A 14,712-nucleotide genomic window follows, 5' to 3' on the forward strand; every position below is an offset into this window, starting at 1 on the left:
CGTTAATATTTTGGAGAACAGTAACTCCTGCAGGAAAACTCGTGCAGTACATCTCCCTACAGACCATGTATAGACTCACAGGAACTCTTCCATGCATCTGGTAATGTAATCTTTTCATCGCTTTCTTTGGGAATCAGTGATTCATATCGGTCATTTCTTTGGGCCTATCTGACTTTGTGCATTACCCGTGTTCTTTTTCATTAGCATTAGCATTAGCATTAGTAGAGGCATATGATGCAAGAAAGCAAGCTTATTCAGCATCAGCCAAAAAAAAAAAAAAAAAAAAAAAACAACCACTACTCCCATTTCACCCCTCAATTCGTTCGAAATACCTGTCCAGCTGAGCCTTAAATTTGTTTAGGCTATCAACTTCAACAACAAGCGATGGAAGTCTATTCCACAAACCAACTGCCCGCTGGCTAAAGGCGAATTTCCGCACATCTATCCGACATCCGTCCTTCCTCAATTTGAATTTATGCCCTCTCAGGTGATTATTCTGAGCAAGAGGAAGAATCCCATCGGCATTGAGCATGCTCAAGCCATTCAAAGCCTTGTACACCTCTATCAGATCACCTCGGCGATGCCTAGTCTCCAGGCTCTGTAATTTGCAAAACTTAAGCCTTTCTTCGTAAGAGCAACCCTTTGTTCCATTCACTAATCTTGTTGCCCTTCTCTGTACTCGTTCCAGCAGCTCTACATCCTTCTTGAAATGAGGCCTCCAGACCTGTATACAGTACTCAAGGTGTGGCCTGACCAATGCCTTATACAAGGGAATAATCACATCCCTGTCCCTGCTAGAAAAATTCCTGTATATCATTGACAAGACACCATGAGCTACTCTTGCAGCTCGTCTGCACTGCTCAGAGAACTTCATATCTGCCTGCACAATTACCCCCAGGTCCTTTTCATTCTCTACCACTGTCAGCGTTGTACCACTGCATTCTTTACGGTTAACTTTGTAAGGTTGTAGGACTTGTAATGGACCTGCTAGCACCGAAGGCTGTTCCATTTCGTGGCACGCATCGGCAATGTCACGTTTGAATTTGTCATATTATTATTAAAAGTAAGATATTTTAACACCGAGCGTTCCGTTTCATAAAATTTTCTATTTAGAGATCTGTTCTTGTGTTTGCGTGTTTCTCACACGCAGTGACAAATGCCTGATGTGGCATCTGACGATTAAGCCTCTTTGAAACGCTATAAATGCCTACTTACGATTTATCCAAGAATGATGAGAGGATAGATCTCTGCTATTTCCTGCACATATTTAGACCTGTTAATGCTTTGAGTACATCTCATTGGCATCATTCTCTACATTGAGAAGGATGTTCAGATACGTTTGATGTGTTAGTTAGTATACTAGCTAGATTCACAAAATACCAGAGAAGCTTGCAACACTTGTAACCTATATTTCTTTAATAGCCCTACTACCGTAGAACTGATGAGATTTCCTTCTTGTTTTGCGAGCCATAATATTCTAGTTTAAGTACACATACTGATTTACTCATTATTACGAAAAACCTGTTAAGTGAAATTCGTGAGGGCTCACCTCACCGTTAACGCAGCTTATTTCCTGACCTCCTTCCTCTCTGCGTTATATAATTTGTGTAGAGTCTCTACAGAATTGGATTTGTGCAAATATTTTTAAAATTGCGTTATTCATTATTGAACAAGTCTTTCTTGATATGATTAAGCGAATACTTGTTGAATACATACAGTATTATTATTTATTTATTATTATTTTTTTAATTTTATTATTATTATTTATTTTTTATTTTTTTTTTAAATTTTATTATCATTTATTTATTTATTATTATTTTATTTTTTTTTAAATTTTGTTATCATTTATTTATTTATTATTATTTTATTTTTTTTTATTTTATTATGATTTATTTAATAATTATTATTTTATTTTTTTTTTAATTTTGTTATCATTTATTTATTTATTATTATTTTATTTTTTTTTAAATTTTGTTATTATTTATTTATTTATTATTATTTTATTATTTTTAAATTTTATTATCATTTATTTATTTATTATTATTTTATTTTATTTTATGTTTTTTTTGGTGCCTGGAAAATATAGGTGACGTTCGCCGGCATGCAATCCTTAGTATTTGTTTGTTTGCCTCGATGTATTCATCATTTATATTTTTTTTTCTATGCATAAGCACTGTTTAGGTTATAAATTGTATTTTTCTCATCTATACGAATATAATACGCATATGAAGCCAATGAAAGTGTAAATCTGTAAGTGTATATTACTTTTAACTATTTATTTGTAAGCTTGCAGTGTACTGCATTAAATATTAGGTAAATAAATGTGACTTTCTTGGCAAGGAAAATATTTACAATATAGGTAATAATCAAACACCTACCCTCTACAAGCAACAATATTTTAAATAACTTCACAGAAATAATGCAGCATAATATGAGAATTTACAAAAAGGCTTAAAGTAATATTTTTATCAGGGATAGTTTCAGAAACATTTCAGTACTCTATCTATTGCGAAAAAAAAAAAAAAAACCAATAGCTGCTTTTTTTGTATTGGTGGTCAGAGGAGGGTATTTTTTCCGCCTTCTAGTTAATGATTGCATACGGTTAAGTCTAAATTTCTAAATAAAGTGTGGGGGTTGCTGTGGAGGTGAGGTGATCGGACGGTCCTGATTTTCGGGGGAAGGCGGAGTCACTGATGTTCATTTTCTTAACCTACTATTTAATCTCTTCTATATGCGTAATTTTTAAGTAATTGCCGATGTTTCTTCATTAATTTATTTTATTTTATTTTATTGAGAAGCCAGGATATTTTAATGGAACATGAAAGTCACATGATTTGATTTCTTAGAAACGTTTCATTTTGTTATTGTAGGTAGGAGGGAGGAATTTCATGGAGTTTTTCCATCCTTGCAGATGAGTTTTTTTTTTTTTTGTCAAAAAACTTACTTTCAGCATTTATTTTTAGCAGAAACCAATGTTCAGTTATTGATTTAAGGGGGAGGGAATAAGATTTTTTCGATTCATTGGAAATGGATTTTAGCATTAGTAGAGGCATATGATGCAAGAAAGTAAGCTTATACAGCATCAGCAAAAAAAAAAACTTCCCATTTCAACCCATCCATTTTTGGATGAGTGAAATGACTCAAAACGTTTGTCCACTTCTTCCTTGAATTTATTTACGCTTTCAACTTCCACAACGATAGAAGTTCATTCCAACAATCAACTGCCAGCTGGCTAAAGACCGGCTTGGTGAACATTAAAATCACCAAGGAAAATTACCTCACTGTTAGGAAAGTTGGACTGGAGAAAGTCAAGTTGCAAAGAGAGGAAGTGAAAGAGCTCCAAGTGGTTAGTGGAGTTGGGAGAACGGTAGACAACAGATGAATTTGACAGGATGATGTAGAGGAAATATCGGAACGGACATATGCAGGAAGTACCACCTTTGAGGCAAAAGGAATCATACAGCAAATAATTTGGGCAACTGAGATGAGCAGTAGTTGAATCAACTGATAATTGAGATTCTGTCAGGAAAAAGTACATGGGATTTGGCAGGCCGCAATTGGAAATGGACGTCGTTGAGATTATAATTGATAATACGTATATTTGTGAAATGAACTAGGAAGTGTTTTTTTGCAGATAAGCTTACTCTATTAGTTTGACAATTCATGGTGTATTCAATAGTAAAAAAAAGTGGCGGGGACATGCTGTATGAAGTAATGAAATTTTTGGATATGGCATACACATGGTAAGAATATACCCAGATCCACTGACATAACGTGGCCTCGACAATCCTCCTCCCCCCCCACATACATACTCCAGTCACCCCAGTCACTATCTGGTAAAGTAGAGGTGGCAAGATTATACACTAGCTGATCTGGAAGCCTCCTAAAGAGTTACCAACGTGTTCGGGCTGGTGTATTAACTAGCGGCCGGCCTGCGAATGCTGTTTTAGAGCTGTACCTTCAAAATGTAAGGAAGATTGGACTTACTAATGATGTTCATCATAACCTCAAAAATCATCAGTCATACTGCATGATGGAAGAGATGGGGAATGGCTGACCGGAACTTAGCTCTGGAGATTAAACATGGGTTCCACCAATTCAAGCCTTAGCTTTGCCTTAACTATTAATAAATATCTTTTGTTTATATTTCTATTTGTGATGTCATTAATGTAACATACCATTGTGAAAAAGGGTTAGAAATGTGAAATTCCTAGGTGATGCACTTTCTTTGAACACCAGTGTGTATATATATGTATGTTAAATTAATTATAAATGATATATTTAGTATTGCCAGTGTACTTGAAGTAACCCAAATTAAAATAAGATGATAACTTACTAGCTTATGACCATCATGTATGCCAACAAAGCTCTGTAACATAAACAGCGTAATGTTTTCAGGAATGAACAGCACTGGAATATTTATTTATTTTTGACTTAATTAATTAAAATGGATATAGTTTGCTGTGTTAGTGTTGAATATAAAACTAATCACAAAGTGCTGTCCAAGTAATACTCTCCTAATGAGAGCTGGATATGATTTGTTTAGTCACTGCTCTTTGTTGCATTCCATTCAACTTAAAATACTAGTCGGCAAGCTGGATATTTTAGTTAGCATTGCGATAGTGTTTATTGAGTCCTGTTCTTAAACTATTTTTGATTAATTATTGATCCGGTTCACCCTTTCAGGAGTGAACATGATCTATTTTAAATGTGTGGGCTTCCCACCTGAGGAGTACATACTTAGATCTACAGTTATGAAGGTAATTTTAAGTACATTTCAAATAAAGCATCCATTTATATATGAATTGTCTTAATTTTTTTCCACTCAGGCTGCTATCTCTTATCTGTGTTTCAAACTAATAGTAGATATGTGTTTTAATAGGTGGAAGCATGAAAATGACTGAAGACCAGAGAACATTTCACCTTTCAGCCCTTGTTATCTGATTTTGGTTCACAAAAGCTGGAATTTTCTGGAATGTAAATCTAGAAGTTAACAAAATCAAATCAAGTGATACAATAGCATTAGTAGAGGCATGTGATGCAAGAAAGCAAGTTTATACAGCATCAGCCAAAAAAAAAGAAAAAGAAACCTTCCCATTTCACTGATCCATTTGTTCCAAATGTTTGTCTAGTTCTGCCTTGAATTTATTTAAGCTATCAACTTCCACAACAACAGATGGAAGTTTGTTCCAGCAATCAACTACCCACTGGTTAAAGGCAAATTTCTGCACATCTATTCTACAACTGTCTTTCCTCAGTTTGAATCTATGCCCCCTCAGGTTTGTAATCTGAGCAAGAGTAAGAATCCCATCAGCACTGAGCCTGCCCAATCCATTCAAGGCCTTATACACCTTGATAAGATCACCTCGCAGGTGCCTAGTCTCCAGAAGCTGTGATTTGCAGAAATTAAGCCTTTCTTCCTAAGGCACCCCTTTGTTGTCCTTCTCTGTACTTGTTCCAGCAACTCTACATCCTTCCTAAAATGAGGCTTCCAGATCTGTATGCAGTACTGAAGGTGTGGCCTGACCATTGCCTTATACAAGGGAATAATCACCCCCTTATCCCTGCTCGCAAAATTCCTGTATATCATTGATAATACCCCAAGGCAGCCTGTCTGCACTGCTTAGAAAACTTCATATCTGACTGCACAATTACTACCAGGTCTCTTTCATACATGAATAGATGAGGAGGATATTTCTCCAAAAATTTTTTTTTTAAATATAAGAGTTTTTGTTGTTTTTTTTTTAAATATATTTTTCTAAATTCTGGTTTTGTTTTTGAAAATCTTTACTTTAATAATGGGTAGTTGAGTCAGAATAAGAAGAAATTAATATTTAAAAGCTTTTATATATAAAGTTTTCATTTTTAAATACAGTACTTCAAAATTTTCATAATTAAACTCACTCCACTGAGCCCATCACTATCGAAAACTCACTGAAGAAAGTAGGGGTTTTTTTTTATGGGGCGGGAACTCACTTATGATAGGGTTAAATAAAGTATGTAATTATAATATAAGCATTAATTTTTGTATCTATATCTGCTTAGTTATAAATATTAAAGTTTTATTCAAAAATAGATTCTTTTTTAAAAATCAAGGTAGATGCACATAAATCATATCTAAAACAATGTAATCAATTTGATAAATTGTCAAGAAAGTTGTTCAGCAAAATACATTGATTCTACCTCTTTCAGTTATGAACTTTCCAAATACTTGCCTACTATCATAACTACAGCTTTCATAAGTGTTATTAAAACAAAATTAGCCATGCTTGTTGATTATTCTTTCTATAAACAGGATATAAATTTTGCACCATGGAAACACTAGCTGTTAAAAAATTTAAGAGCATGCACGAAAACACCCTTAACATTAGGTTACCAGTAAAAATTTCCAGCATATGCAGTTTGAAATAATGTTAGGTTCTTGTGAACAATTCAAGTTTAAGCTCCCTTAACATATTTGCTTCTCCAGTTGTTAAATATGATTTCTTCTTGCATGCACATTAACGACATCTGAAGGTGATATTGATGATATTGAAAAAAAGAGACAGCTTTTTGCCAGTTTATTTACTTTAATGTTTTTTCAATAAATATATTTTAACATTTTAATTTTACTTTTCTAATAAAAACTGTAATTGGGCTATTTTATAGTTAACTTTTTGCCATACACTAGTGGTTTTTCATGATGATCCTTTAGAGAGCTGCACTTCTTAATGGGTGCTGTCTTAATGTTTTCTTTTTCTATTTGTTTTCACTTTTAATTTCCAGCTGTAACCAGCTGCTTTTAATTATGCATTTATAATCGAGCAGATAGATATAGAAGCATGAAAATTAAAGCCTTTGCTATATACTGTATTTAATTATATTCACATTAGTAACTAGAAGTCATTGCTGTAATTGTCTTCATTAATGAATAAATTAAAAATGATAATTTGTCAATTATTGATAACCATATTCTACTGGATAATGAGTTCATCATGAAATTAGAAGCTAATGACATGGGTTTTCCACTGTTTAACCCATAACCAGGTGCCCTGGAGTCTTCAAGACCCCACATGATTTCGGTGATTTCATACTCCTCATCTACTCTCTCTCCACACAGCAACCCCCCCCCCCCGTACCTTTCAACAAAAGTGTTTTCTTTAATTTCTCCATTGAAAATTCCAGAAATCTCAGTTAGTTATCACACAAAAAGGAAAAATGCAGTATAAAATTAAGCTTATTGTGATAATTATATGATGCATGTGCTGACAGATAAGAATTTTTAATTAGTGACATTTGTCACCTACTCCGTTTTTCTGGCAGTACAGTAGAACGTTGGTTATCCAGAAGTCAATTAAAGTAAATCAGCAAAAAAAAAAAAAAAAATTAGCCAGAATAATTTGAAAGGCTAATTTATCTCTCCGTTTTTTTTTTTTTTTTTATTAATGGTAGTATTTGAGACAAATTTTTATTATGCTACGAGAGTATTTCTGTGTTTTTTTTATGTCATATATCTGGTGAAATGTTGGATTAGGACTGATGGGTTTTCTTGGGTTTAAGAAAATTTAAACTCTATCATGAGTGATAGAGTTTAGTCATTCACTTCCATAAACTAAATTTTTCATGACATATTCTGTCCTCTTCACTTCATGTTATGTTTAGTTTAGCTCCAAATTCAGTAAGAATGATCAGCGCGAAACTGTGCAATTTATTATTTTTCTCAGTTTTTTTAAAGTAAAATGTCAACGAAAAAAAAACCACTGAAATGGGCAGAAAACCAGAAATAATGTGATATAATCAAATTGATATTATTAAGGAACTTGAGAGATTTAACAGCAAAAAAATAAGTCACAACTACAAATGAAACAAAAAATGATCGAACATTATTTAAAACAATTACTTTAAATTTTTTCCACATAAAATTTGCAGTAAAATACCTTTCTGAATATACCTACAAATGTAAATGCATGAATTTTTATGTATAAGTTATTATTATTTTTTTAATTAAATAATTTTTTTTTTTTCATGCTATTTAAAATCTTTTTATTTTACTTTAGTACATTATAACAGAATTTATTTAATCTTACCTTGCATTCGATTATCCGGAAAATTTTGCTAACCGGAAGAGGTCTGACACTAATTATTCCAGATAACTAACGCTCTACTGTATATCCAAATATTGAAGGACATGGATTTTTTGACTGACATTTCACTCACTGTCAGACAAGATAATAACGGAAATAATGTTAAAAAATATTTGGATAAGAGAGATGATGAAAAATGTCTGAAGTGTCGCAGAGGATGGTTTAAAATATATGTTTTTAATATATAAAAAGTGGATTTTAAACAAACTGAAAATAAAGGTGGCATCAAAGAATGAACAATTTAGAATTATTTCTTTCCAATTTTTAAGATTATAAATACAATAACTTTTACCCCATTTAACCAAGTGCTTGTGTGATATCTCAAAAAAAAAACATGACTTGCCCAGTTATGGGTTAATTATTTTAATTTAATTCATATATTTTTTTTCGTACTTCTTTTTTAATCTAAAAGCAGAATTCAGTGTTTCCCAAAGTATAGGGGCGGAAAGATGCCCCTTCATGAGCAATGCAAATTGTTTGATTAGAAGAAATAACTTCTTTTTATTAACTGCACTTTTATTACAAATAGTTTTTAAGGAAAGCGTATTTTGCATTTAAATATTCTGTTGTCCTGAAAAATATTCTAAAATTTTTTTTAAATTTTATAAAATTATCTTTCTTCAGTAAAATATTATATTTATATATATTATCAATAAATAAGGGTGCCCCTATATAATTTAGGGTGCATAAAAGACAAAATTTTGGGAAATACTGGCGTAATATATTCATAATCCACCTTCTCTGTTTTGTCTTTTTTAGGTTGTGAATTTGCAAGTTGAAAATGGCTACTGCAGCTACAATAAGGAAAGTTTTCCAAAAAATTGTTAGCCATAGCTTTGTTGCTGCTAAATATGGTATCCAGTTTGGATGCGTAATTTATTGTACTATGGAATTTGTGGGAGACTTTGTGATATGTAGTGGACCTTCTATGGAACCTACAATATTTTCAAACGATGTAATCCTTACAGAGCACATATCAATCTTGAGGAGAAAAATCAATAAAGGAGACATTGTTATAGCTCGTTCTCCAACAAATCCCAGACAGTATATTTGTAAACGTATTGTAGCACTACCTGGTGAGAAGGTTAGAAAAGGCTTTCGTTCAGAGTTTATTCCTCAAGGACATGTATGGCTTGAAGGCGACAATAAAATAAATTCAACTGATTCTCGTACATATGGGCCTGTCCCTGTCGGACTTCTAAGGGGTAAAGCTGTATGCAAAGTATGGCCTTATGAAAAAGCCCTATTTTTCTCAGATAAGTGATGTACGTAATATTTAGGAAAAATCGCTCAGATTGGCATTTGTCATGCAAAGAACCAGTAAAAATTTCTCCAAGTGATTATTTTCACAGATTAATGAAGTTTGAAATCTATCTTTAAAATCTTTATAGTTCTTCATTCTTATTGCTCCTTTAAGTTACTCCCTAAATCAATTTCTGTTTCCTTTTATCAAGACCATGAGAGTATCTGATGTTGCATAGGTTGAACAAGGAATTTTAAATTTTTTTGTTGCATGATGCTAAATTAATAAATATTTTAGCATTGTAACTTACCAGTGTTGTGTCCAAAACTTACTTTTGAGGGGTGCAAGGGATAGAACATGTCTGTGGTGAGGTGGACATGTACAGCAGAGTCAGTTTCAGCAATAGAATATGATTATGGGATGTTTGCTGCTGTATGTTTTGGGCAGCTCAATTCTTTGCTTGTAAGTGATTGTTTTCAAATTGATACCAATGTTTTTGTAAAATAGTTTCTTGTATATTCATATATTTTATGAAAAGTAAAGATATAGTATTTATTTTTTCTTAATATAGGATTTTTTTTTTTTTAAAGTATGTTATTCCACCTGGAACCGAGCAGTTTAATTAATATGGATACTATCTACCACCGTCAGACAAAATTGCATTTTATGCCAAGTTTGAGTGTTAGCCATCATTGGCTTAATCATGCATCGTTTAATATTAGGTGAATGACAAGCTTAACAAATTTATATTCTACATAAACAGTTTTATTATTTCCAAGCATATTGAAATATCATATAAAAAACTTCACTTAGTGGTCGTTTTATTTGAAATTGCAGAGACTAAGGTGTAGCACTAGATTTATTTTTTCCATTATGTCATCAAGTATGAATGAAGGAACAGTGAAAATGCAATAAAATACTTTGGGTGTGAAAATGCAATAAAATACTTCAGGTATAGTTAAAGCAAGCTGAACTATATTAAAGGAGGTGTTTTAGGGCTGAGAAATGTATATGGAATCTCTTATGTAACTTATTTATGAGATGCCAGGTATCAGTATGCAACCCTTATATACAGGGTATTTCTAAATTACACCAATAAAATTATAGATAGGGGTATTTTTATGTACAAAAGAAGTAAAAAAGCTTATATAAGTGGGTCCAGTTTTGAACGGTTGCAAGAGCAATGGCTGTTTGAATTTAAAAAATGGTTATTGAGTTTTTAATGATAAAAGTAATAAAAAAATTAAAGTAATAAGTAAGAATAAGCAGGTACACATCTAGTGTGAATAAACATTTCACTATGTAACTGGCTGCTTATTCTTATTTATGTTTTATTACTTTTTAACATTCAGATCCCCATAGCAATTTTTTTTTTTAATTCAAACAGCCATAGCTTTGCAATTGTCTAGAGTTGGGCACATGAATTTTATATGAACTTTTTTACTTGTTTGGATATACCCCTATAATTTTGTCAGTATAATTTAGAAACACCCTATATTTTATTTTTAATTAAACATTAAATACTTCCTGGGACTTTGTAGCATTGTGTCTTAAATATATGCAATGTTGTCTGATTCCCACTAACAGTGCTACTTCTCACTGTTGGTTTCAGTACCAGCCATTTCAGATTTGTTCACTGGTCTGTTTAATGTCTTATGAGTGAATTTTATACGAAATTTTCATTGCATGTGAATCACATTAGCACTGTAAAATCTTTCCACTATAAACACATTGCTGATAGAGGAGTGTCAAATTCTGTTTCAGACAGTTGCCACAAGGGATGACATAAAGTCTTTAGCAATACAAAAGAATGGAAATTTTTTTATTACTGTATTTGTAAATGACAAGCTGTTAAATATTTTAAAAAAGTTCAGAATTTCATAAATGCTTCTGCCTATTTTGTATATAATTAACGGTGAAATTTATTCTGTCCTAGTTGCTGAAACGTAGCGGTTTTTAAGGGTGTGCAAAGAGACAATTATACGCTGTATTTAAACACTGGCAGAAAGCAGCATTTCACTCATTAGCACTTTTGCACAATCAGCACCAGTGATAGTGCAATAGCTGTACAGTAAACTGTGATTAATGGCATTTGTTAGTTTCATAAAATATTAAATATTGTCTTCCTTTAAAATTAGAACTTTATTAACTTATCCCGATAATTAAGACAAGTTAGATGAGAAAATGAAAGAATCAAAGATAAATGAGCAACTGGTAAATTGATAGCAGCAGTATATATATAGTGTCAAGAGCCAGCTCCTTTGAATTCAGAATCCTGGACCCTTTGGCCTTTTTTTTATTGTTACTTTTTTGATATTAAAATGTGTCAGCAAAAGTATCAGTTATTAGCAAAATGTATCATATTGCTATTGCTCATGTTCCAACTACTTATTCTAAAACTGTGATAATAGCCTTTTACATCTACGCTCTGGAAATTCTGCATCTCAGACCTTCGTTTTTTTTTTTTACCTTATATTAAAATAGTAAGAATTTTGAAAATGTTCTGAAAGCTACTTAGTGAATTTTTTCACCCCTTCTTAAAATTCGTAGCAAAAGCATCAGTGATCAGCAAAGTGTATCACGTTCTCTTTGAACACACATTGAGAATGAAAAATGCCCAGCTGTCAATCATGATTAGAAAAATCAACAGGGGCTAATGCAGCCATGTTACACAACCAGAATGGTATAAAAAGTTGACTAATCTTGCCATATCTGAGCACAGTCCTCAAAAATGTTTTTGTAGTTATTTTGATCTGTAACATTTATTGTACTAACTGCTCAATTTTTACAAGGTTACTTTTACCTTTTAATGAAGTTGTAATGTATTGAACTTGTACATAAATAACTTCATGCTTCAATTATAATATATAAACTCTTTTTTAAAAAAATGAGCAAAAATCTGATTTTTTGACCAAATACCTCTCAGCCAGCTAATGTATATAGATTATTGGGACTTATTTGAATAATAAGAACATAATAAAAACTTGAATTAATATTAGAAGTGTTTTTATTAAATCTCTGAATTTACTGTCAATAAATTTATAACTATACAAATGTGATTTGTATAGTTATAAATTTACTGCTTCATAACCTGGAAATAGTGTAGCATTATTATTGTACTTGTATATATCACACTTAATTCTTAGTTCAGTGGGGTATTTTTAATTTAAATATAAGCTAATGTCGTGCCTCAGACTAGAGTAACAAAGCAAACAGCTCAAAGTAGTGGGAATGATTAGGCACAAGGGAATCTGCCAGAGACAGTTCTGTGAATCAGGGTTTTATAAAGTTCACTGTATTATTGCTAAGCCATTTATAGTTGGGCATGATACAGCCAAAGCAGAAGCCAGGTGTATTTTCAATGTAAAGAGCGCAAAGAAATTAAGTGCAAATTTGGTGTTCTGATGTGGCATATAATGAGGGCTTGAAGAACAGTGCTGATGCCATTGAAGGCATTAAAATGCAAGATTCATCAAGCTCTCAGCTCAATCCTTCAGCCTGCACTCTTACATTAGACAACACAGCAGAATCCCCAGTGGCAGAAAGCTTTGCTTCCACAGGAAGTAGCTATTGTCAGGGAAATGAAAAATATACATAATTGTGCAGTGAAATTAAATTCAGGATATTGACAACTTTTATCACATTTTCTCTCTATTCAGTATAAAATTTTTTCTTAAATTTTTATTGGAGGAACTGTGACAAAAAATTACCTAGGAAAGCACTGTAAGCTACCCCAGATTGAAGAGAATATTAAAAAAAATTATAATAAATAAAGTCCAAATAAACTGTGTGCAGAGGGTAAAAATTTGAGCATACTTCACCTTTTTTGTACGAGGAAGTTCCACTATTATATAATGAATTAGAATCAGCCATTTGAGAGGTGTACCAGTTTAAAAGTAAGGTTTTTGCCATCCTTGGGTGGGGGAACAGAAGGCAAACAAGAAACATGTATAAAAATTATTTTCAAATGTAAATAAAAGCTAATTTTATATTTTGCAACTTTTTCTGAATCTGTTTCATCAGACAGTGAATGTGTAATGTATACCTTGTTTTTTAAATGCATGCTACAGTTCTGAATATAGTATGGAAGAGTAATTTTATCATGCTTGGAGATATCTTGCATTCATTAATACACATAACAAATAGTAGTACCATATGTATGGCACACTATGGCCATAGTTGCCGATGCGCCCAATAAATCCCGACATAAACAAATAGTAGTAGTAACAAATGATGAAAGAAAGCAAGCTTATATAGCTTCAGCCAAAAAAATGCGCACACACACATACATACATACACTTCACCTATCCTTACCCTCCAAGAATTATTCTAATTCTTCCTTGGATTTATTCAAACCATGCATGCTACAGTTCTGAATTGTAGTATGGAAGAGTAATTTTATCATGCTTGGAGATATCTTGCATTCATTAATACACATAACAAATAGTAGTAGTGGCAAATGATACAAGAAAACAAGCTTATATAGCATCAGCCAAAAAAAAGAAACACACATACACATTTCACCCATCCTTACCCTCCAAGAATTATTCTAGTTCTTTCTTGAATTTATTAAAACCATCCATTTCCACAACAAATGATGGAAGACTGTTTCAACAATCAACCACTCACTGGCTGAAGCAAACTTGCGCACATGTATCCTACAACCATCCTTCCTCAACTTTAAATTTATATCCTCATGTGTTTAGTCTCAGATCCATGCTGTGACTGCAGTATAATTTTGTATAATTGCATCCTGTCCAGATGGTTCTGCATTACTTCCTTAACAAGTGACTTCATTATTTTCCCTGGAAGATGTTAATCTGACAGGTCTGTAATTACTCATGTTACCTGAAGAAATTGAAGAAATCTTTGTTCATCATGTGGTTACAAAGGAACTGGATGCAAAAAATAATTTTGATATCATATATTTGGATTTCAGGAAAGCTTTTGACACTGTTGCGCATGGAAGACTATTGTACAAATTGGAGCAGAATCGTATTAAGGGTAAGTTGCTACAATGGATAAAAGGATGGTTGAGTGGGAGAAGACAGAGGGTGGTAATTAATGGGTGCTGCTCTTCATGGACTAATGTTATTAGTGGAGTCCCACAGGGTTCGGTGTTGGGTCCTCTGTTGTTTTGTATATTTATCAATGATATTGATGAAGGTATATCAGGCTTAGTGTCGACAAAGCCAAAACTGCCATTAACAACCCTGCCAACAAAGGTTGGCAGGGTTGTTAATGGCAGTGTGCTACTGCAACAGGATCTAGATAATTTGGGCAGATGGACTAAGAAGTGGCAACTGATATTTAACCTTGACAAATGCAAAGTACTGCATATGGGTA

At 32.6% G+C, this 14,712-nt stretch overlaps 1 protein-coding gene across 1 annotated transcript; it reads left to right on the forward strand.

Annotated features, from left to right (window-relative positions):
• Positions 1-2,218: 2,218 nt before the first annotated feature.
• LOC150088809 (mitochondrial inner membrane protease subunit 1) lies at positions 2,219-9,387 on the forward strand. The gene is made up of 2 exons (XM_090370329.1): positions 2,219-2,250; positions 8,883-9,387. Exon 2 carries the CDS (start codon positions 8,905-8,907, stop codon positions 9,385-9,387), a length of 483 nt encoding a protein of 160 aa, XP_090226455.1. The 5' UTR covers positions 2,219-2,250; positions 8,883-8,904.
• Positions 9,388-14,712: the final 5,325 nt, after the last annotated feature.

Source organism: Mastigoproctus giganteus, chromosome 3, assembly GCF_048544385.1.
Source record: "Mastigoproctus giganteus isolate SK-2022 chromosome 3, ASM4854438v1, whole genome shotgun sequence".
Taxonomy (NCBI): Eukaryota; Metazoa; Arthropoda; class Arachnida; order Uropygi; family Thelyphonidae; genus Mastigoproctus; species Mastigoproctus giganteus.

Excerpts from the sequence above, each read along its gene's own strand:
- LOC150088809 (XM_090370329.1), top strand. The coding sequence starts at position 8,905 with ATGGCTACTGCAGCTACAATAAGGAAAGTTTTCCAAAAAATTGTTAGC.